Source organism: Saccopteryx bilineata, chromosome 1 (genome assembly GCF_036850765.1).
Source record: "Saccopteryx bilineata isolate mSacBil1 chromosome 1, mSacBil1_pri_phased_curated, whole genome shotgun sequence".
Lineage (NCBI taxonomy): Eukaryota > Metazoa > Chordata > Mammalia > Chiroptera > Emballonuridae > Saccopteryx > Saccopteryx bilineata.
Genome location: NC_089490.1, coordinates 69,391,397 through 69,417,106, shown reverse-complemented (window position 1 = coordinate 69,417,106; position 25,710 = coordinate 69,391,397). Strand labels below are relative to the sequence as shown.

Sequence of the window (25,710 nt, the reverse complement as noted above, 5' to 3'; positions counted from 1 at the left end):
GGAGGTCATTAGGGACCCTAGTAAGAATACTTATACTGGCGTGGTAGGAAAGAAAAGAGTAATTGGAATAAAAGGGATAGCAGAAGTAGATAAGAGAGAAAAAAACCTCTCCTGAGATAGTTGCTCCACAAGGGAACTGAGGGTTGCAACTGGTAGATGAAGTCACATGAAGGGAAGATTGTGGTGTTTTGTTTTTTTTCTGACAGGGCTATTATATATGCTTCTGTGCAAATGAGAAGCATTTCCCATCTACTATCCAATAGATGGGGAAATTGTGATGATGGTGAGGGAAAAAATAATCCTAGACATAAAGTATTGGAGATGAAGAGAGGTAATTGGATTCAAATGCACAACTCAGAAGATGGCTTTAGGAGATGGAAAGTTCACACAGTGCAACAGCAGAGACAGTTGAATAACAAAAGAAAAGCATGTAAGCACATTGGAACACTTGCTAATGAATGTAGAAATTGTCTTCTAATAGCATCTGTTTCCTCAGTAAATTCCAAAAGACAAAGACAAAGAATTTGGGGAGTTCAGGGGTATATTAGTTGCATATTACTGCGTAACAACGTCACAAACTTAGCAGCTTAAAATAAGCAGATCTATCATCTCCCAACTCTTTAGGTCAGGAGTCTAAGCATGGTTTTTCTGGTCCACTAAAAGGCTGCAATCAAGGTGTCAGCCAAAGGTATGTTCTCAAGACTTGATGGGAAGGATTCACTTCCAAACTTGTAGTTGTCGGCAGGACTCATGTACCTGCAGACTGATGGACTGTGGGCCTTACTTTCTTGCCAGCTGTTGTGTGGTAGCCATCAGCTCACTGCCATGTAGACCTTCCAAATAAGGTGCTTGCTTCATTAAAACCAGCAAGGAAGAGAGTCTTCCAGCCAAACAGACATTACAATCTTATACATCATAATTAGAGATGTGTCATTTAGTCACCTTTGCGGTATACTATTGGCTAGATGCAATTCACAGGCCCTCTTCATATTCAAGGGGAAGAGACCACACAAAAACTTGAGTACCAAGAGACTGGGGAAACTGAGGTTATCTTAGAGACTGTGAGCTGCAGGAAAGAATGGAAGCCTGAGTCAGACTCAGAATACTCAGGGCCCTGTGGAGCTAAACTAAGACAGAATAAGGAATTTGGATTCTTGTCAGGGGGGCTAAGATAAACAATATAGGACACAGTGTTATTTGTACTGATGGTATCTTATGGAGAAATAGATGATTATGTGTTATTTTAGGTCCTTCTTGGCATTGGCTCAAGGTAAGGTTGGGATGAATTGAGGATGAGAAGTAATAGTGGAAGTTAGCCAGCCTTTGTCATCTGCCATCCAACTTCAATGGAGAGCCATGCAGGAGCTTGAGGGGGTTCTTTCCAGCTAAAGTCAGCTTTCATACAGCATTGCTGCACAGTTAAGCACACCACCTCCAGAGCTAAGCAGGTTGAGGTGTAAAACCTGGTCCTATCACTGGTTTGCTCTGCAACCCCATTTAGGCTACTGTGTATCCTGTACCTCAATCTAACGGCAGATAACTCCAGGAGGTCAGTGCTACTATTGTTTGCATTTCCCAGAGGAGGACACAAAAAATGAAGCTAAATATAGATTCTTTACCCTATAGGGATGTTTTGAAGGTTAACAAGACAGCCAAGTTAAAGCACAGTCAGTAGTTACTCCAAAAATATTAGCCACAAATAAAATCCTTATTTCTGATGAATTAACATGCTCTATTTAAAATATACGTAAGGAATGACGCCATTTCCAATTTATCTAGAGATTGTAATTTATGACAATATGTGATAAATCATCTCAACTAAAATCTAGTTGCAAAGTCAACAAAATTCAACAGGTGATGACAGATAAAATTATTTTGGTATTTAAAGAATTAAAAAGAGTTTAAAAAGATAAAGTATTCTCTACTTTGTATCATAGTAGTCTGCCTTTAAAAAACAAAAGAACAAAAAATAAAAAGCATCTGAGTAATGTCATTTGAACCACTGAGCTTTTCATGGAAAAGAAAGGAAACTGGGAGGGAAAATAGAAAAGAAGAAAGGGGAAAACAGCGACATGTGGAGAAAGACAGAAAGCAAGGGAGGAATGAAGAGAAAGAAAGAAGAACAAAAACAGAGTCCTAGATAAATTTTTAAAAAATTGAAAATAAAGTACATTTAAGGTTATTTCCAAGGTGCTTATTAATTTTTTAGTGAAAATGTCATGAACTTGTTAGGTCACCTGAAGTTATACAGGAAAAATAGGTTTTTCAGTCACCATTAAGAAGGCATGATGCGGCCCTGGCCGGTTGGCTCAGCGGTAGAGCGTCGACCTAGCGTGCGGAGGACCCGGGTTCGATTCCCGGCCAGGGCACACAGGAGAAGCGCCCATTTGCTTCTCCACCCCTCCGCCGTGCCTTCCTCTCTGTCTCTCTCTTCCCCTCCCGCAGCCAAGGCTCCATTGGAGCAAAGATGGCCCCGGGCGCTGGGGATGGCTCTGTGGCCTCTGCCTCAGGCGCTAGAGTGGCTCTGGTCGCAACATGGCGACACCCAGGATGGGCAGAGCATCGCCCCCTGGTGGGCAGAGCGTCGCCCCTGGTGGGCGTGCCGGGTGGATCCCGGTCGGGCGCATGCGGGAGTCTGTCTGACTGTCTCTCCCTGTTTCCAGCTTCAGAAAAATGCAAAAAAAAAAAAAAAAAAAAAGAAGGCATGATGCTTCTAAAATGTGAACGAAAACACGTTTTTTAGTTATTAGAAAATGCACAATAAAGAAGAAATATTTCAGCTTATGAATTCTTGAATTAATGTCTACAAAAGTTAAAAATTCAAAAAGCCTAAAATTTTCCATGGCATCATTACAGAAAATGCATATTTTCTCAGCTATCTTATTAATATATGATGCCATAATGCTGACCAACAAAAAGAAGTTGTCAATTTATGAGATACTAATTTAATTTAAAGTTTTGGTTGTTTCATTTATGATAAAGAATCTGAGATCAATCTACACAGATTTATGCTCACATCTGCAAAAAAAAAATCATATTTGAATAAAACAAATGGTTTATTTTATGAGAAATTTATGACAGCAATAGTTTAAGGAGGTATATATAGCATATAGGAAAAATCAATATTAATTGCTGTTAGATGTTACTAGATTTTGTGAGCAAATAAATCTGAAGTTCTTTCAAAACAGTCAGTGTAAAAGACTATTCATACATCCTCAAAAATATTTGCCACTTTTTCTCATAGAAATTAACATATTTTTTTCCTTACAATATCCTGTTACTACTGAGACATAAAGCCTTTGAAAAGCATTGGCCCTGGCCGGTTGGCTCAGCGGTAAAGCGTCGGCCTGGCGTGCGGGGGACCCGGGTTCGATTCCCAGCCAGGGCACATAGGAGAAGTGCCCATTTGCTTCTCCACCCCCCCCCCTTCCTCTCTGTCTCTCTCTTCCCCTCCCGCCGAGGCTCCATTGGAGCAAAGATGGCCCAGGCGCTGGGGATGGCTCCTTGGCCTCTGCCTCAGGCGCTCGAGTGACTCTGGTTGCGGCAGAGCGACGCCCTGGAGGGGCAGAGCATCGCCCCCTGGTGGGCAGAGCGCCGTCCCTGGTGGGCGCATACGGGAGTCTGTCGGTCTCTCCCCGTTTCCAGCTTCAGAAAAATACAAAAAAAAAAAAAAAAAAAAAAAAAAAAGAAAGAAAGAAAGAAAGAAAGAAAAGCATCACACTAAAGCATCTAAAATGTTTTTTCTTTGATGAGTTGCACTCCTGGAAGAAACACCCCCTACCTCATCCAAGCAGTTGTCACCAGCTATTCCCTGACCCTAGTTCAGCCACATTAGGGGAAGTGTTTGTAATTATACATAAGAAATTGTTCATAATTATACATATTCAGCAATAACTGCTCCTCTCATTGGTCAGCAGCATTAAGCCACATTTCTGTTTTATCTATTCGTCTTTGTTATTCATCTTCATTCAACAAAACTAGGTGGTTTCAGGCCTCTAATTATAACCCGTTATAGGAAATCCAATTCACAATAAAGTTCTTCTGTATTTAATGAGTTCCCAGAACATGTCAGACATCTAAAAAATTATATATCATAAGACCTATTTTTTTTTTTTAAAAAGAGCATACATACTGTGGAATTCAGCTGGGGAAAGATTCAATGATCATATATAAACAGTGCAAGGAATTAATTGCTGTTTCCTTCAATTAGGAAGCTAACTGAATCTATTTCTCAATGCATGTAATGTATTTAACACAGTTCTTGGCACTACATAGTAAGAACTCAGAAATTCAGTACATTTTCCTTGTTTGCCCATATGATGGGTACTTAGACTTTAAAACTTAAGAATGACTCCTCTGTGAACGTTTTCTTAGCTGTTCAGAGATGATTGATTCTCTCCTCCTAATGCCTTCTCCATATCTACCTCTGTATTGAGACTTATAACCCTCTATATGTTCATGTTAATCAGGCAGGACTTTTGCAGTTCCACGGCATATACTTAACTAAATTAGCTTGATGAAAATGAAAGGTTTACTGGCTGAATGGAAGTAAAGGGTAGAATGTGAGGGTTCAAAACATCATCACAGCTGTTTCTCTACCTCTGGCTTTAGCTTCCTTCTTTGGACTAGAATTTTTTTCTCAAGAAGATTTCCATATGGGACAAAATATATCTATGGAGTGCACCAAACTTGTCTTTTTAGAGCTCAGCTGAGCTTGTTCACATACCTAGCCCTGAAGCAATCACTGTACAAAAGGGTGTCTATATTATATGTCCAACCCTGAAATACAGGGATTAATAATACTATGAGGGTCCTGGCCGGTTGGCTCAGTGGTAGAGCGTTGGCCTGGCGTGCAGGAGTCCCAGGTTTGATTCCCAGCCAGGGCACACAGGAGAAGTGCCCATCTGCTTCTCCACCCCTCCCCCTCCCCTTCCTCTCTGTCTCTCTCTTTCCCTCCCGCAGCCAAGGCTCCATTGGAGCAAAGTTGGCCCGGGTGCTGAGGATGGCTCTGTGGCCTCTGCCTCCGGCGCTGGACTGGCTCTGGTTGCAGCGTAGCGACGCCCCAGATGGGCAGAACATCGCCCCCTGGTGGGCATGCCAGGTGGATCCTGGTTGGGCGCATGCAGGAGTCTGTCTGACTGCCTCCCCGTTTCCAACTTCAGAAAAATACAAACAAACAAACAAACAAAAAAAAACAAACAAAAAATACCATGAGGACCACACAGAGTAGGGAAGGGTGGTTCCTCAAATATAAAGGACAGAATTTTTATCAAAAAGTTAAGGGACATAGGAAAAGCAGGAAAAAAAACCACCATATCATGTAACAAAATGATTCTTTTGCTTCTAACTTGTGAACTCTTTGGGCATGGAAATAGTACATTCAATAAGCACTTCATATGTTTATATGGAAGTAGAGGGTGTGTTCTAGAATAAATTAGAGTGGTCAAAGGAGGCCTCACTGGGAAGAAGATATTTGAGCAAAGACTTGAAGAAGTGAGGGATCAGCATGCTGTATTTGTCAAAACTGAAATTAACTGCTGAAATTCAGATTTCAGGAGTTTCTCTACAAGTCTTTCAATTTACAGGATCCTGTTCCAGATACCATTTGAATTTAATTGTCATGTCTCTGTAGTCTCCTCTGGGTATGACAGTTTCTCTGTCTTTCCTTGTTTCATGACCTTGACAGTTTTGTGGAGTATTGGTTAGTACTTTGCAAAATACACTTCAATTTGAGTGTATTTGGGGTTTTGTTTTGTTTTGGTTAGAAAGACTACCACAGAGGGAGCATGTTTTTTTGAAGTCAGAGAAAACACTGTTTGCTGATGGGAATGATTCACTAGAGAAGGAGAGATTTAATGATGTGGGAGAGAGAGAACCATTATCAGAGTAATGCCTTTGAGCAAACAGGAAATTGGGTTTAGAACCCAGGGGGTAGAGACTGGCCTTAGATGAAAACAAGGTCAGTTTATTTATAGTTGAAAGAAGGGCTGACAGAATTTACAAGCACAGATGATACATTTAGGAGAGTGCAGGTGGTGATGGAAGCTTATGCACGTTTCCTTTTAATTGTGTATTAGTTTTCCATTGGTACAAAAGAAATTATCACAAATGTAGCAGCTTAAAACATGTTTTTTATTATATCAGTTTTCATGTGTCAGGATACCTGTCCTGGTTTAACTGGATTCTCTGCTCAGGTTCTCACGGGGTTGTAATTATGGTGTCAACTCCTGCTGAGGGCACAGGTGAATCTCAAGAGTCCTTTTCCCAACTCACGTGGTTGTTAGGATTAATTTCCTTCAATCTTTGGACTCACGATGGCTTGCATCTTCAGGCCAGCAAGAGCGTCTCTAGTTTCTGTACTTCTTTTAAAGGGCTTGCCTGATTAAGTCAGGCCACCGAGCATGAGGATTATCTACCTTTTGATTAATTTAGTCAACTGATTAGGGATCTCAATGACGATCTCCAAGTCCCTTCAGTTTTGTCCTAGTCTGTTAGAAGTTATAGAACCTGTAAACGTTTTTAGGAGCAGAGATTATACAAGGGCAAACCTCCCTGGGCATCATCTCCAAATGTGTCCACTTTCTTAGTTAAATAGGAAGCAAGATCACAAATTGTTTAGAAAGAGGAGAAAGAAGTAGAGGTTTGAGAAAACAGGAAAAAGATGAAATATATCTAAGAGTGAGAGTACCTTTTGTCTCTAAACAGTATCTTCAAGGTATGTAGGGCTTCTCCAGCATGTGGCTGCCAAAGATAACTGTTTATCCAACCCAGTCCTCAATCAATTACTAAATATTCTGGATGGTATTTGTGGGACTTGGTAATAAATAGTGAGAAGAAATTGATTCTACTCTCTTAAAATTTATTGCTCTATAAGCAAATATAAAAATAAAGAAATAAGTTTAATATTCAACACATAGTCTTCTAAATCTTACTATTGCTTGAAAAAGCACATCAATATTTAGTTTTAAAAAATTTCTAGTGCATGTTCTTTTTTAATAGCAGTGTTAAATTTAGCAAAACATTTAATGGAAAGAGCACAGGGATTATGCAAATAGCTCAAAAGCTATGACTATCTTAAACATCATACTTGTTAGAGTAAATGACTAAAGTCTGTTTACTGGGACATTTCTAGAATTACTGCCACTAATAATGTTAAATCAACACCAACAGCCTTATTTTGAGGTAACAATAAAGTTTGTTTTGCTTTATAGAACTTACCTGAGATTGACTTTGTATGAAAGGCTCATTAACCAAAAAAACCCCCCAAAAAACCCTTATGAAATAGAACTACAATTTTAATGTTTTAGTTAATAAATATAAACTGAAATTTTATATATATATATATATATATATATATATATATATATATATATATATGCCAATCTTATTTGGCTACAACCATCAAATCATGGAATACATCTAAAATCTTTCTGCAAGTAGCCCAAGAGGAATAGAATAACATTAAGAAATATTTAAGAAGAGAAACCTCTGTGTAGCGTATCATTTTGTATTTGCAATGCTTCATATGAATCTATGTTCAGTTCAATAAGCATTTATTTCATACCTGCTCTGTGTCAGGCAGTGGTGGAAAAGACGCACTTCACTAATTGGGGCCAGGCTTCACGACAGTCTTTTTTAAAACTTGTATATCTATTATGGCTTTTTTTTCAAGTATATTTGATTAAAAAGTATAAACAGGTATATTCCCTACACTCAAGGTGCTTATAACAGAGAAAGGATACTTATGTATACAAGCTTATCACAACAAAAAGTAGTAAGTGTGCCTGACTAGGCAGTGGCGCAGTGGATAGAGCATCGGACTGGGATGCAGAAGACCCAGGTTTGAGCCCCCGAGTTCGCCAACTTGAGCGCGGGCTCATCTGGCTTGAGCAAAAAAGCTCACCAGCTTGGACCCAAGGTCTCTGGCTAGAGCAAGGGGTTACTTGGTCTGCTGAAGGCCCATGGTAAAGGCGCATATGAGAAAGCAATCAGTGAACAACTAAGATCTCGTAAAAAAAAACAAACCCTGATGATTGATGCTTCTCATCTCTCTTTCCATTCCTGTCTGTCTCTATCTAGCCCTCTCTTTGACTCTCTCTCTGTCCCTGTGTGTGGGGGGGTAGTAAGTGCTAGAAGTATACTCTCTATACTCTGAGTGCCTAACTTGTGTGACTATAGTAGGGGACGGGTGTGTTCAGAGAAGTATTTCTAGCTAGGTTGACCCTCTAGTGAAATGACAGTTTTTTCTGGCCTATCTCTGCTCAGCTGTGGGACAGTGGCAACTTCCTTATGTGCAGTTTCTTTAACTATAAAATCAACAAAGGGTACCTCAGAATGTTGCTTGAATATTACATAAAATAACACGCAACACTTAATATGCTGATAGACATAGGTACTTATAAGAAACATTATTTCCTTCCTTTTCTTTTGTGTCCTACTCTCCTCTTTCTAGTAGGAGTAAATAAGGTTAGGAACAATGCAAAAATGCAAGACATCACACATACACACACACAAAGATCTTCATGTGGTTATGAAATAAATTATGTTTGGTGATCCCTCTGAAGTAAAATATTATTGGAGAAGATATTTTAAGAAAAAAAATAACCAGAAAATGAGACTATCCCTGTAGGGATAGAACAGTAATGGGACATATTACATAATTATACCATATGAAGAAGTTTGTGCTTTATTCTGTAGGCAAATGAGTGAATGATGTCTCTGATTCTTGAGATTGATTTGAATGTCAGTACTATAGGTATATAAATGAGTTGATAAGATAAAATAGGCCAAGTGAAAAATGATGATGTCCTGGATATAATCAGATAGTACAGATAGGGAATAGCATAAATATTTAGGAGATATCTAGTGTGAAAAGGATCTAGTACTCAATGTTTAATGGGGTTTAGGGCAGGAGAGTGTGATAAGGCAAAGAATGACCCTAGGTCTCTGGTTGAAAGGTAATATCCTGAATAGAGATAGGAAAAACAGTGAAGATGAGCTATTCTAATACTGGAGGTGGAATTGTTGGTTATATGGTAAAAGATATGCTTAAATTTATAAGAAATTCCCAAATGGTTTTTGAAAGGTGAAATATTTTACACTAGCACCAGAAAAGTATGAGTTTTAGCAGTTTTTCTTTTTTCAATTTTAGTCATTTCTATGAGTATGTAGTAAATAGTACCACATTGTAGGTTTTTAAAAACTTAACACACAGAAAATTGTGTGCACGTGTATTGAGTGGGAGGGATTACACAGCTCTGTGACTTTGGCACTTGTAGTCAGGTAATCATTACCTCGGTCAGGATACAGAATAGTCCCCTCATCCTCAAAATAATCTTGTGCTGTTCCTTTGGAATCAACTCCACGCCCAACTACTAAACCTTGATGACTACTAATCTATTTTCTGTAGTTTTGCTTTTTTCCAGAAAGTCATAAATAAAATCATAAAGTATATAATCCTTGGAGGCTTACTTTTTTCAATTAGCATTTGAGATTTATCCATGTGGTTATGTGTCAGTGTTTTGTTACCTTTTACTTCTGAGCTATTCTATTGTGTGCATGCACCAGAGTTCATTTATTCTTTTGCCGGCTTAAAGATATTTGGGTTATTCCCATTTTTAGTACAAAAATGACAGTAATGACATTTATTGAACATTACCATGTTTCAGGACTGTTTTGGGCACTTTATTTGTATTAACATGTTTAATATTCAAAACAAGGATGTTTGAAAGGCAAAGATTAATAAATCCAGAGTGGATGAAAAGTGTTAAATTTAAGATTTCTGTGACTGTATAGAATTCCTTCTTTCCCCGAGTTTTTATATTTGCATTATAAAAATGCAGACTTTTGTTTTGATGCTATTGCTACCATTAACATAAAAATAATTGTATTGCTAAATATATAGTAATCTTAGCCACTAACCACCTTCATCACCTCATATTAAAGGTAAGAAAACCAGGCAGATCAGTTATTAGTAAACATTTTGGTTTCTTTTTTTGTTAATGAATGGCAAGCTATGGTTAATATATTACCAATTCAGCAAATGTAGATCCTTTTCTATGTAAAATTGTAAGCCATGTAGCTAATTTCATTTTCCCTTCTGGAACTAATATATAAATGGTTCAATCACCTTTCATTTCGAATATGAGTAAGGCTGTCAGGGATAATAGCTGATTTGACATAAGGAATCAAAAAATGGCCTGACCAGGCAGTGGCACAGTAGACAGAGCATTGGCCCGGGATGCTGAGGATCCTGGTTCAAAACCCTGAGGTCACCAGCTTGAGCACAGGGTCATCAGCTTGAGCATGAGATCACATACATGACCCCATGGTCGCTGGCTTGAGCCCAAAGGTCATTGGGCAAGGCTTCAAGGCTTGAGCAAGGAAGGGATCACTGGCTCAGCTGGAGCCCCCTGGTCAACACACACACGAAAAAGCAATCAATGAACAACTAAGATGCCACAAGTAGAGTTGATGCTTTTCATCTGTCTCCCTTCCTGTCTATCCTACTCTAAAAAAAATTTTTTTAAAGAAACAATCAAAAATGTTAACTGCCATATCTTAAACAATGCTTTAGCAGTTAACATAAAAACTATCTTGGAAGCAGGAAGCTAACGTCTTACTCGTGTATATACTGTCTGGTAGAAATTCAAGAAATATTTAATGAATAAAAAGTTGTGAGGAAAATTGCTTGAAGGATACATGGACCATCTACTCTTTTGAGATGGATAAAGAATAGAAATAGAAACAGAGATATGTAACTGCTTTTAGTGAATTGTGCTTTGGCATGATACTGTAGTCATATATCAGAAAGATATTTTTAAGAAACTTATGAAATTTGTTGATAAAGGCAAGGTGCTGATACAGGTATCATTCATAATACTATAGTGTCCTCTTTATGAGAACCCTCAGAAGGAATTCCTCTCTCAATACCAAGGCAGCTAAATTTTTCTTGAGAAATTTGCATCCTTTACTACAGACATTATATACAATGTCTACATGTATAGTACCTACCTTTTCATATTGTCTAATCAAAAGCTTGAGTTTACGTCTACCAGTATAGCAGTTTATTAACCATAAAATTCAGTTTGCATTCAATGCTGGGCTCAATAACTGTATTCCTACTCGTGCTCTACTTCCTACTAAAACAATATTGTCACATGTTATATATTCTAACAAATCAGTAATTAAGAAAGGCATGTGAGTTGAGAGTAAAAAGTGGCAGGCAGGCAGCAAAAAGGACAGAAATCAGGTTGCTGTAAAGGGAGCTAGAATTAAACCCAGTTACTTAGTTTTGTTATTTTTTCTGCCTACATATCAGGCTTCAAAAATTGGCTCAAATCTAATTACAGAATAAAAGCATCCCAACTTCCTCTCAGTGAATATAAATTAATTCAAACTACTATTGAAAAGCCAAATTGGGAATACTACTACTAATAGAGAAGACTGGCTAAGAGATATGAGGCCAACTCATTATTTGGGGTGTTTTAATTTCTGATCATGCAAAAGCTAAGACCAGAGGAAGGCTAATTCACTTTCACTAACTTGTCTATTATTGTTATATACTTGGAATTGATCCAGTAATCATCACAATCCCTGAGTGTTATAAAATGTCGAGGATACTTTCATTAAAACACTTTTACGGCCCTGGTCGGCTGGCTCAGTGGTAGAGCGTCAGCCTGGCATGCAGAAGTCCCGGGTTCGATTCCCGGCCAGGGCACACAGGAGAAGCGCCCATCTGCTTCTCCACCCCTCCCCCTCTCCTTCCTCTCGGTCTCTCTCTTCCCCTCCCGCAGCCGAGGCTCCATTGGAGCAAAGATGGCCCGCGCGCTGGGGATGGCTCCTTGGCTTCTGCTCCAGGCACTAGAGTGGCTCTGGTCGCTGCAGAGCGACGCCCCGGAGGGGCAGAGTATCGCCCCCTGGTGGGCGTGCCGGGTGGATCCCGGTCGGGTGCATGCGGGAGTCTGTCTGACTGTCTCTCCCCGTTTCCAGCTTCAGAAAAATACAAAGAAAAACACAAAAAACAAACAAAAACAACAAACACTTTTACATTCTTTGTATCAATCACAAATTAGTGACTTATGAAATAAAATCAATCAGCAAATATTTTCTAAAACTGCAAAATTTCCCAACATAATTAGAAAAAATTACATACATGCAGGACACTAAAATGTGTCATTTTAGTGACCCATAGCTACAACGGGCAGCATGGACAGAAGCTGATTAGCAGCCACTCCTTTTAAGTGAGAGTTGTCCACTGTCCCCAGGGCTCTCTTAAACCTGGTGCATTTATTAACATTACTTGAGAGCTTCCTTAGGTTTCTGCATTTTTGTCCCTAGATACAATGCCTATTTGAGAAATTTATCTTATAATGTATCAACAAAGTAAAGTTTTTCTCATATAAGAAAGAAGGTGATGCTTTTCGGGCAATAACAATAATATAATATCTTGCATTAGCTACTCAGATGCTCAATACACAAAAATGTGTCTTCAATCATGTGTGCTATACTGTATGTGCATTTTTAAATATCATTCATTTTATATTTCATAAATATTATTCTGGAAAAATACTTCAAGTCCTTTTTAAAAAGTCAGAGTACACATTTTAATAAGATGAAACATTACCTAAACTATTTAAGAATGACTCAAATTTTAAAAAATGAAAGGAGAAAATCATGTATATTAACAAAATATTTTATTTGCGGGTTAAAAATTTAAACTACAAACACAATACTCATATAAGGAAAGAATAAAATAGAACTTAAGCTCAGCTCCTGTTCATATCATCGTCATTAAATATTTTTCTTACAGAATTTCTAAGAGTCAAGAGCATAATTTTCTAGAATGCATTTTAATAAATATAACAACAAAATTTCAAGAATACAGCAATCTGATTTGCAGTTCACTTTTTACATACAGTCAGAGATTAGATTGCTCCATTTTAATATTAATGGCTTAACAGTGTGTAATATGGCTAATATAAGTCCGGGTGATTAAAAAATGATACATAGAACAGCAGTATTCGATTGATATATATTTAGCATGTACATACAAAAAAGTGGTGGTATGCTACTCATAGGTAACTTGTGTTCAAACATACAAGTTTCTAAAGTTTACTGCATGCAATACAACTGAATTTCTTCTAAATATTTTTTCTAGTTTGCATTTTGTATTTTCAAAATCAAGGACAAGACCACATTATATTAGGTACAATTATCAAGTTAACATAGTGATATAGTGGTTTGATGATGGCTTTTGTAAAATTGACTCAAAAATACTTTTATGCACATAGTTATAAGTAATGTATTTTAAATGTTATTTATTGAGTAGCTGAAGTTTGTCTTTGTGTTGTTTACAATGATTTTTGCTCAGATTTCTATCCTATTTTTTCAAAAAGTCAAAAACAGAAACACAAAAGCATAACATACAATCATACACCATAAGTTGAAGTATATGTATAATTATCTTAATTATTTTACCATGGTACATCATTGTTTTGTTATGAAATAGTTATTTCAATGGAGTAGTTTCTAAAAGGCTTTTTATCTTTGTTTATATACAAAATTAATGGTAAATTTAAATTGAGAGACTTGAAATTCAATATACACAATGCTTTTCAGTGAAGTCTAGAACATTCAACAGAAGAAGTGCCACTGTGTTTTGAGTTTAGTAGATTTTAGATCTATGACTATTGCTTATTAGGTCTCAAATTATTTAGTCTTTTGATGTCATAAATACTAATTATATAACATCAAAAACTAATCACATTGAAAAATGCTCCTTTCATTCTTAGCTGGAACAACTACTAAGTTTTTTAATTTGACTAAGAATAAATGAGTCTGTAATTATTATTTTCCAAAGTAAAAACCTTACATTACGCATACAATAGCATTTAGCTTTTATGTGGATATATAACAATGTCAGTATAAAATTTAATTTGAAGTACATTTTTTAAAACAGAACTATCTGAGCCAGAAAACTCTTAAGCTTGTGGCTAGATCAGTTTTCTTTTCTGAAATTGTAAATATAAAAATAACTGAAATTTTGCTGGTCATAAATCAAGTCTATAGCTCTGTTCTATGGAACATGAGAGTGTTGACTTTAATTCAAAATTTAGATACAGATTTTCAAGCCCTGTTTCTGTAGTAGGCACAATAGAGTTTAAGAGAAGTCACAGGATTTAAATTGAAGATCAATTTCCTAAAGGATATCAGAACTAATGATTATAACCAAAAGATAAAATAACAAAATACCTCTCAATTTAAAAAACAACACTGTGTGTGTATATAACTCAGATTAACAGATTTTAAAAGTATGTACAATTAAAGATATCCACTTATTAAGTGCTGCATATCTCAAATACAGAAAATATAGTGTAACTGAATACTATTACTATCATCTGATGATCAGAAATTGAACAGTTAATAAACAGATTTTACATCTAAGATTCAATCGATTTCATGGATGCTTTTATTATATGAATGTTAAGAATTCCATATAACAAAATAATCTTTTAATTACACACTTAAAAAATGTTAGCATACAGCTGATATAAACATTAACAACAGCAATTTTTTAGTGCTAGTCTGTAAGAGGAGCAATGAAGATTTGATGTGTACACAGTCAAAAAAACTGAACTGATTAAACCATACAATAATTCTTTTTGATTCATGCATTGCATATATTACACTGCTTTTCCCTTTAACCATTATTTTAGTTGCTGACATAAAAGCTACAGTTCTAAAAGAAGGAAGCCATTCTTTGCTTTTATTTACTTGTGATCATAATGATCTACATCACTAGTCACATGGTAATGGCTGGAGTACTGAATACCTGAGGAAGAGTTTGAAGGCATTCCTCCCTAAGAACAACCAAACTATTAGAGATAATTCCTCTGAACAACATTTTTACAAAACAGAGAAACGAAACATGATAGTCATGTAAGTATACATTGGTAAACTACTGTATGACCAGATTCTGAACATTCTTCCTTTGACAACTTTCTGCAATGAAGACAGAATCTGTTTTACATGACTTTGAAATCTGGCTGCTCTCGCAGGCTCAGCTCCTTGGGGTAATGAGTTGGGAACCACGACAAAGTTCAGAGGTAAAATGTGCTACAGGAGATGATCTATTTCTGCAGCAGGAGTAGGATAGGAAGTGCTGGTATCCATGCTGAGGATTCGCTGACCTTGTTTTTACACATTCTCCATTAATCTTACAATTACTTCATAAAATTAATTTTCCAGCATAGTGAGTTCAAGCAAAAATTCCTCTGTAGTACATATTTTTCTAACTAAACTTTAATAAAACATAGATGTTATAAAATACTATTAAGTATGGCATATTTAGAGTTTATCCCTATGATAATATATAGTGGCTAACTGGGTATAAGAAAAAAACAACTACATGTTATATCTATGAGTGTTCCTATCAAGATGCTTAGTTATATTAGTCAGTATAATGATTCTGTCTTGTAATTTTCTTCAGAAAATAGATTAATATTGTACTAATTCTCTGTGGCCTGATCATTCTCTAAGAAATGAAAAAGTCTTAGGTTATAAACATGTTATTTTTCTTCAAAACCACTGACTGCTTAAAAATAAAACTTCATCCTCTGATGGCTATTTTATGATAAATTCCATTGCTACTTTATTTCAAAGTATCTTTATACTCTAAAGACTTATATGCATTATTGTTTAGTATTGCCCTATTGCTTCTCTTTAATAAAGAATAATATTCATGTAATAACAGAGTAGATTTTTACTATATTTCTAGTTACAAATATTAACTATAATAAAGCAAGTATTTTTTTTCTCTAGTTTTAAGAGATTAATTTTTAGCATACCAGTGATTAATTTGTCACAATATGACAAACAACTGACCTCAAGTATTTAACCTGACAGGAACCATGAAGTACAGTGTTTTAAAATTAGAATATTATTATATGCAATAATTTAAAATATTGTACTTTAAATAAAATACCTTTTTTTTTTTTCTTTTTTAGTGAGAGGAGGGGAGGCAGAGACAGACTCCCTCATGTGCCCTGACTGGGATCCACCCAGCAAGCCCACTAGGGGGCATTGCTTTGCCCATCTGGGGTCCTTACTCCATTGCAAGTGGAGCCATTTCTTTTAGCACCTGAAGTGAAGGCCATAGAGCCATTTTCAATGCCTGAGGTGGAGGCCTTGGAGCCATCCTCAGCGCCTGGGGCCAACTCGCTCTCATTGAGCCATGACTGCAGGAGGAGAGAAGATGGAAAGAAAGGAAGAGAGGGAGCCAGAGAGAGAAGTGAGAGGGGAGGGGTGGAGAAGCAGATGGTGCTTCTCCCATGTGCCCTGACCGGAATCAAATGCAGGATATCCACATGCTGGGCCGACACTCTACCACAGACCCAACCAGCCAGGGCCTAAAATATTAATTTTCATCAGCAAATCTTAGACTTAATCAAATGTCAAACTTCAGGAATGAAGACATAAAAGAATTTTCATTTCAATGTCCCTAAAAAACTATAAAAAAGCTTAGTAAATGTTCTGTATTACTTTTGATAAAAATAGCTTAAAATATTAAAAGAAATCAATACAAAAATAGTATCAACTTTTTTCTTATTTACCAGTTGGTCAGTGGTTAAATCGAAAAGCATGAACAATAGAACAGCAAGTTAAAGAGTAACAAGACACACTAAAAATAACATTTTGAGTACTATATTTTCATAATAAGTGTAAAACAACTCTGTTTTAATTGAGAAGCAATCATTAATATTTATAAAAGAACTTTCTATAGCTTCTAAAACTCTGGAATTCAGCAAAGTAGAAACGTCAGACATGCAAACCGCCTAGTGTTGGTCAAATAAGTTTGTAAATATGATATATATGTTTGCTTGCTTATAGTTTGTATTGGGTGTGGGGGACAGGCTGTAAGCAGGCCAGGTCATTATAGCCTAAGGCTTAGTTTTAAGACTAAGCTTTTCCCCACACTCTTGACTGTTGCATGATGTGGGTGGTGCACTCTCATGAGGAATCCCATTATGCCTCAGATAAGTGACTTTGTATCAGAGACTTCCTTGTTTGTATATTGGATTAAAGGTTTTGATTTCTATACTATAAAGTGGGGCAGACTAGGAGCCTGCTCTCTCAGTTCCTGAGATTAGCATTAGAGAGGAGGGCAGAGAGCAGGGAGACTAGAAAAAGGCCATGTGGAGGAGGTCAGGAGAGCAGCCAAGATGGCAGAGTGCTGGAGGAGAAGCCAGTTTGTGCAGAGTTTGTGCAGAGAGAAGGAGATGGGAAACAGAGGTGAATAAGGCTGGTGAGATTAGAAACCTTAGATTCTAGGAAACTCGAATAAGTCAGTAGTTTTGTGAGCACTGAATGAGTGGGTTTTGGAGCCCAGTGTGTGTTTTTACTTTCCCACCGGATGCAAGCTAGGGTTAAAGATGATGGCCCACCAGTTCTTGGCTCCACTGTTTCATTACTGACTGTCCGAATCAAATGTGAACCTGCATGGGCCAGGCGGCCGTGATGGTGTCTGTGGCTACTGGCTTTACACCTAGCATGCTATACGTAACCAAAAACCTGTAATGATACGTACATATCTGCTGTAGAAAGCAGGCCTTCCTAACGCAATATGGTTCACAGTATGGTTTAAGTTAATGATTTTATTTTTCTTCAGAATTATTAAAGAGTTATTCAGAATCCAAGCACTTAATAAAGCTGATTGAATCATTGAAAAAAAATTAGAAATGAAAACACATACATTATCTTTTAGGTCTTTTTTTCTTCAATATACATAAATAAACATACAATCTTATTTTTTTTTTTTTTGGCCCAGAATACAAGTAGCATTTAACTGTGTGCTAACTACTTTATGTAACAGGTATTTCTCTATTGTGAAATAAAAATAAATTACTATGATAGTGGGATTTCAATTTTAGTTAGAAATTTAGCAGACGTTGGCACAAGGAATGTTTTTTGCACAATTTTCTCAGTGCAGCATCGTGAAGGGTGGAGATGATAATATTACTCCCTTTAAAAAAAGTACAAATTATTTTTATAAAAGATAATAGTAACAATGTATACTGATTTTTGACAATTTCCTTTCTGTAACTCAAAACAAAAGGCATTTATTGAAATTAGGTGATTGCTCTAATTATTAAACATTAATCAATGCATTAGGAAATAGGCATTTGGTCATCTAACGCATAAGCTGCTCTTTCCTTACTGTATTTTTCAGACCACTTGCGAGTTAGCTCCAGATAATGACTTGGTTTATGAGGCCGGTAATCCAGGTATACTGTATTACTGGTTCTTTTGGGAACAGCCTTTTCAATCTGAGTTCCTTCATGCCACTCATTGAAAGAGGTGATAGAAATTACACTGGGGTGGGCTTGGAGTGCAGCACTCAGAGCAGTTTCATAATACTTCCCATTGACACGGTTCCGAGTGTTTTGAGCATTCCACGGACGAATGCTGGTATCTATGTATCCTGGACCCACACTTGGGATAAACATTAGTTGGAAATGATCACAAAATAATTTTAGCTTCGCCCAATTTTCATATGATGAGCCATAAGTAAAGCCATTTGTAGCAAAATATGTGTAAATTCCATTAAAACCACTTCGAAGGATATCATATTTATGCTTGTCTTCTACTAGAAGCGCAATAAACAATGCATCATAAGGAGAATTGCGAATGCTCCAAGACCCTGAGACGGTTAACAGATTGGCCCATTGCTCAGGCTTTGTAGTATAGGAATCATAGACATAAAACATAGGTAGAGAATTGCCAGTCTTAATCTTGTACCTGTAAAAGGCCGGATGATTTCCATATCTAGAATATAAACACAGGTAAAAGTGAAATGAATATTCACAATTCTTTGCCATAGACAAAAATTCTGTATTAAAAATGAAGGTAATCAGAGTTTACAGACACTGTTCACCTTCTTTGGGGAGTCAGTTATGTAAGTATAATTATTAAAAATGCATTTTAATTTTATACATTAGTAAATAAAATACTGCATTGCATACATTTAGACATTATCAAACAAGAAATTATATTGAGTTCTACAAATGACGATTAACACCATGAAAAGGTCATTTTCTACATGAATATATAAACTGCTCTTTTTTTGTTTATCTATGATAAATGGCCTACTGTTGCAGACAAATTTCTTTTTAAGAGTATGACATCTGTCCCAGATTATTATCCAGTAATACCCTTGATCAAAATAAAAAGGTATTAATTCTCTACTTGTAATTAAATTAAATATAAATGAAAATATTAGATGTGAATCACTTGCTATAAAAGCAGTTCACATTTCATAATCTGAACCTTCTTTTAAAAGAACAACACTCTACATTCAAAGGACTTAAAGAATAACAAAAATTAAAGATGTCAGTATGAAGAAATCATAGTCTTAAAAACACATAAGATAATGAAGAGCAATCTTTAATTATTCATATAGAATGTGAACTGTAAGAAACTTCAGAAATGTTCCTCAAAATGACTACAATATTCACTACAAAATTTATAAACATAGAAGAAACTCACTTGTCTATAATATATTGGACATTTTTGTACATGTTTTGATCATCTCGGTTGCTGTATGGTTCTATGTGAAAAGTGACCTAAAACAAAAATATTGATTAGAGAAAAATTATCTATAATGTAAAAATAAAAGTATATCCAATATTTTAAATTACATGATTTAATAACATTAACTTAAAATGAATACTAATTGAACACAAAAGAGTTACAAAAGAGATAATTTTAAGAGTAATATTTACTAAAAGCTTTCTCTATTAAATAATATGCTAATATCTTATGCATTTTACCTCAGTTAATTCTGACAATGCTGTAAGTAGTTACTATCACTATCTTCATTTTCTAAATGAGGCAATAAGCAGCAAGACAGGTGTTTGTAACTTGTCACACCCAACCAGGTGGAGGCAAATGGGCCTATTTTGGCTACTGTTAATAATGCTGCAGTGAACAAAGAGCACATACATATATCTTTTCAAATTAGTATTTTCAAATTCTTCAGATAAATACCCAAAAGAGGTACTTCTAGTCTTCATTTTTTGAGAAATCTTCAGACTGCCCTATGGCTGCCCCAACTTACATTACCAACAGTGTACAAGGGCGATACATTTTGTGTATGGTGAAAGAGAATGGTCTAGTTTCATTCTTATGCACCTGGTTGGACAGTTTTCCCAGCACCACTTTTGGAAGTTTCTTCATTGTGTATCTTGGCCTCATTGTTGCAAGTTAGTTGTCCTTGTATCTGTGGGTTTATTTCTGGGCCCTTAACCATTTTTCCATTGGTCTGTAGGTCTGTTTTTCTATCAGTACTGTACTGTTTAAATGACTATAGCTATATAGTATAGTTTGAAATTGGAAATTGTGATGCCTCTTTTTTTTCTTCTGAGGATTGCTTTGGCTATTTAGTCTTTTGTGGTTCCATAAAAACTTTAGAATATTTTTTTCTATTTCTGTGAAAAATGCCATTGGGATTTTGATAGGGACTGCACTGAATCTATAGATTGTTAACATGACCATATTATCTAAACCAATGTTAATTCTTCCAATCCATGAACACAAAATATCTTTCCATTTGGGGGGGAGGCTTCTTCCATTTTCTTCAACAAAGGTTTGTAGTTTTCAGTGTGCAGGTCACTCACTTTCTGTATTAGGTTTATCGTCATATATTTTATTATATTTGTTTCAACTGTCAATGGGATTTATTTTCTTCTTTCTGATACTTCATTGTTAGTATCTGGAAATACAACAGATTTTTGTACAATTATTTTGTACCTTGCAACTTTACTGTATTTATGGTTTCTAACAGCTTTCTTGAGGTGGATGGAGTCTGTAAGGTTTTCTCTATATGAAAATCACATCTGCAAATTGTGACAGTTTTATTTCCCTTTCCTACCTCAAAACCTTTTATTTTCCTTGTCTATCTGTTCTAAGACTGATAGTATTAAGTTATACCTTCTCAAATGATTTTTCTCCATCTATTGAGAGGGTCATATAATTTTACCCTTCATTATGTTAATGTGGCATATCACATTAATTAATTTGCAGATGTTGAACTATCCTTCATCCCTGGAATGAATCCCACTTTATCAGGGTATATGATCCTTTTAATGTACTGTTGTATTTGATACGATAGTATTTTGTTGAGGATTTTGCATTTGTTTTTATCAGAAATACTGGTCTTTAGTTTTATTTTTTGTATGTTATTATTGCCAGGTTTTGGTATCAAGATTATGTTGGCCTCACAAAATGTGTTAGGAAGCATTCCATCTCTTGAATTTCTTAAAAGTGAGAAGGGTAAGTATTAAATCTACCTTGAGTGTTTGGTAGAACTCACCAGTGAAGCCATTTGACTCTAGACATTTTTTTGCAAGGTTTTTGATTACTCTATTTCCTTGTTAGTAATTGGTCTATTCAGGTTTTCTATTTCTTCATGACTCAGTATACAAAGTTTGTATAAGTCAATCTTTTTCCCTTTTCTCTAGGTTATCCAATTTGGTGGCAGATAGCCTTTTATAGTATTCTTTTATGATTATGTTTCTGAGGTATCCATTTTAACTTTTTCCAACTCTGATTTTGCGTCTTCGCTTTTCTCCTTTGTAACTAAAGCATTGTCAATTTTGCAATTTTGTTTATCTTTTTAAAGAACCAGCTCATCATTTCATTGACCTTTTCTACTGTGTTCAGCAGGAAGTCCAAACTGGAGCTGCTGGAAGTAGCCCCCTGGGAGCACTCTACTGGGTTGGGAGACACTCCCAATGCACTCAGTGCTAAACCCACAACTCTCCCCATTCTAAGTTAGCTCCTTATATGGGCTTCCAAGTGCCACTACAAGAGCAAGCTCCAGTAGATAGAGAACTTGATCAGGAACCAAAGAATTGAGCTCTAGTGCTACTTTAATGAAAACAAAACAGAAGTTTCTAATAGCCGGTCTGGTGAATTTTAAGAAGCAGAGAAAACATAAAAGCTTAAACATTTGCCCCAAAAGCAAGAACAAAAAGAGTGGATCAGGTACACCTTCACAAATACAGAGGAAAACTTCAGGTAATAACACCTCATCTGCTGAAGACAATGAGACACAGGCAATAGTGTGGTGATTGTCTGATTATCAGGGGGCGGGAGGATAAGTAGTGATGAACGAAGATTTCACCTGGGGTGGTGAACACACAATACAGTGTACAGATATGATGTGTCGTAGAATTCTATACCTAAACCTGGGTAACTTTGTTAACCAGTGTCACCCCAATAAATTCAATAAAAGGAAAAAAAGAACTAGATCCCCCAGATAAAAAAAAAATAAATCATTTCCTAAATAAAATAAGGTTATCTACTGTAGCAATGCATATTTATAAGGAATATGAAATAGCAAGAAAATATGGCATCACAATAAGAAAATTATATTCTCTAGCAATCAAGCGTAAAGGTACAGAAAGGTTATTTAACAGGTAAAAAATTCAAAATAGCTGAAGAAACTCAACTAGTTATAAGAAAATTCTAAAAGACAAGTCAATGAAATCAGGAATAAAAATTATGAACAAAATAAGTTCTTTACCAAAGAAACTAAAATTATAAACAAGAACGAAACAAAAACTCTGGAGCTGAAAAATCAGTGAATGAGGATAAGAATGCAAGAGAGATCATATGTAGCAAGGTGGATCACATGGAAAAAAGAAATAATTTGGAGAATAGAAATTCTGAAATAACAGCAGAGAGAACACAGGTTTAAAAAACAAAAGAAAGCCTCCATGAGCTATTATTATTCATAAAATAAAGACATGTAAAACAATTGAGATTCCAGAAGAAAAAAGGAGGAAGGAGCTGGAGTTTATTTAAAAAAATAATTGACAATTTCCCAAACCTAAGATCAAACTTGGGCATAAAAGTCTACAAAGCTAATAGACCATTCTGTTATCATAATGCAAAACCTCCAAGACATAATTGTCACAAATCAGTGAAAAAGGCAGCCAGGTTAAAAAATAATAATAATTTAACTTAAAAAAGGAACCCCCAATAGGCTATCGGTGATTTCTCAGCAGAAACTCTACAGGCCAGGAGAGAGGGGAATGACATATAAAAATTTTCAAAGATTAAAATGTCCAGCCAAGAATACTTTATCCTGCAAACATATCCTTCACATATAAAGGAGATGTAAATGCTTTCCCGGACAAAGAAAATCTGAAGAAGTTTACTACCATTAGACCTGCCTTGGGAAAAAAAAAAAAAAAAAGGTTGAAGTTCTTGCTGAAATGAAAACTTATAAAATTATACAACACACTGGTAAAAGTGAAAAATATACAGCCAGACTTAAAAAACTAACTCTATATTAGGATGGTATATTAACTATTCAATTACGCTGTGAAGATTAAAGGACAAGAGTAGAAAAACATAATATCTACAGCTATTATAACATATTGACACATAACAAAAAAGCAAACTAGACTATCAATAATATATAAGGTAAGAAAAAGGGGTATAGCTTTGAGAAGAGATCAAAAATAAGTTATTATTAGCCAAAAATGGACTATTTATTTAAAAGTTATTTTATTTAAGCCCCATGGTAACCACATAGCAAAAACCTAGCTGGAGCAGATCCACAGAAGACAGAGAATGGGGAAACGGAACAGATAATGACAAAAAACCCAGTTTATAAAGTTGGAAGAAAAACATGCCATTAAAGTCCTTAACATGTTAGTAACTCAAAATGGAAATGGACTGAAGTCATCAATCAAATGGCAAAGAGTGGCTGAGTAGACAAAGAAACACAACCTAACTATACGTTGGCTAACGAGAGACCCACTTCAGATTTCAAGACATGCATATGAAAGGGATGAAAAAATACTCCACAAAGGTGAAAAATGAAACAGACCATCAAATTTCAGAATGTAAATTCAAAAAGGGCAGAAAAATAAAATGTCCAAGTAGAAAATACTAACTTTTTAAGAAAATATTTTCATGTGCTGTGACAATGACAGTGTATTTTAAAAGTACATCTGTGTTTCTCCTGGTTATTTTTTCACACTAACATATCAACAGATATTTATAATTAATGAATTATGCTGATTGCATTTAAATATTTTACAAAATTGTTTTTCAATGAGTGTCAAGTATTTTAAATATTTTTTAAGTACTTCTTTTATCAACTTTTCTTTTTAGATTTTATTTATTCATTTTAGAGAGAGGAGACAGAAAGAGAGAAAGAGAGAGAGAGAGAGAGAGAGAGAGAGGGAGAGGGGAAGAAAGCATCAACACCCATATGTGCCCTGACTAGGCAAGCACAGGGTTTTGAATTGGTGACCTCAGCATTCCAGGTAGACATTTTACCCATTGCGCCACCACAGGTAAGGCTTAATATTTTTTACTTAACAAATATAGTAAGTAATTATATTTTGTTGAAACAAATATAGCTCTACTCTATTGGTGGGAGTGGTAACGGTTCCAGTTTAAGACATAGGAAGATCCTGAATTTGTCTCTTCCAAAAGACACAACAAATCGATAGTACATATGGAACAATTTCCTATGGAGGACAAAAAACTCCCTAAAAACTGGCAGAGAAACTCCTTCATAGCTGACAAATAAGAAACACACCTTGAAGCAGATAGGGAAGGTTCACACATAATCTTTCCTTGTACATCTCCGATGGACAGTGACCCACATTTGGGAGAAAACTCAAAACATGGAGCTTCTCTATGAAGAACAAAGGGTTCATACTCCACATCAGGCACCCCCCCCTTTTTTTTGTGACAGAGAAAGAGAGAGGGACAGACAGGAAGGGAGAGAGATGAGAAACATCAATTCTTTGTTGTGGCACCTTAGTTGTTCATTGATTGCTTTCTCATATGTGCCTTGACCAGGGAGCTACAGCAGACTGAGTGACCACTTCTCAAGCCAGTGACCATAGCTCAATCTGGTGAGCTATGCTCAAACCAGATGAACCCATGCTCAAGCTGGTGACCTCGGGGTTTTGAACCTGGGTCCTCCACGTCCAGTCCAACATTCTATCTACTGTGCCACCACCTGTCAGGCAGGCATACTAACTTTTAAAACCAGTATCTGAGAGATATGTCCACAAAACAGTATCTTTAATGAGCAAGTATACTCAAGGGATGGTAGTAAACTGAGTAACTGCTCTTAGAAGGAATTATGCATGGACTCAACTGCCCTAGTGCCCAATGCAGAGACAAACCTTGGAAAAGTACCCAGATTGTATGTGAAAGAGAATGATTTGCTAATATTTTTTTTTCTGAATTGAGAAGCAGGGAGGCAAAGAGACAGACTCCCACATGCTCCCAACTAGGATCCAAAAGGCGTGCTTACTAGAGGGAGATGCTCTGAAGCTCATTGCTTCATTGCAACTAGAGCCATTTTAGCACCTGAGGCAGAGGCCATGAAGCCATCCTCAGCGCCCAGGTCAACTTTGCTCCAATGGAGCCTTGGCTGTGGGAGGGGAAGAGAAAGACAGAGAGAAAGGAGAGTGGAAAGGTGGAGAAGCATATAGGCGCTTCTCTTGTGTGCCCTGGCTAGAAATTGAACCCAGTACTTCCACATGCCATGCCAATGCTCTACTACTGTGCCAACCGGCCAGGGCCGATTTGCTAATTTTAATGGAGTCTGTGAAACAAAGTCTTGCTGGGATGCTCTTGGGGAATGGGTGAACAGTAAGAACTTCAATAAAGTGA

The 25,710-nt window shown here is 36.3% G+C and overlaps 1 protein-coding gene across 1 annotated transcript in view; it reads right to left on the bottom strand.

Annotated features, from left to right (window-relative positions):
- Positions 1-12,678: 12,678 nt before the first annotated feature.
- Positions 12,679-25,710, bottom strand: part of MANEA (mannosidase endo-alpha) — a 72,025-nt gene continuing 58,993 nt past the window's right edge. Inside the window, exons 4-5 of the mRNA XM_066254332.1 lie at positions 19,546-19,622; positions 12,679-18,825 (exon numbers count right to left, since the gene is read on the bottom strand). Coding sequence (XP_066110429.1) covers positions 18,168-18,825; positions 19,546-19,622 — 735 coding nt within the window. The 3' untranslated portion in view covers positions 12,679-18,167. The remainder of the gene's footprint in view (positions 18,826-19,545; positions 19,623-25,710) is intronic.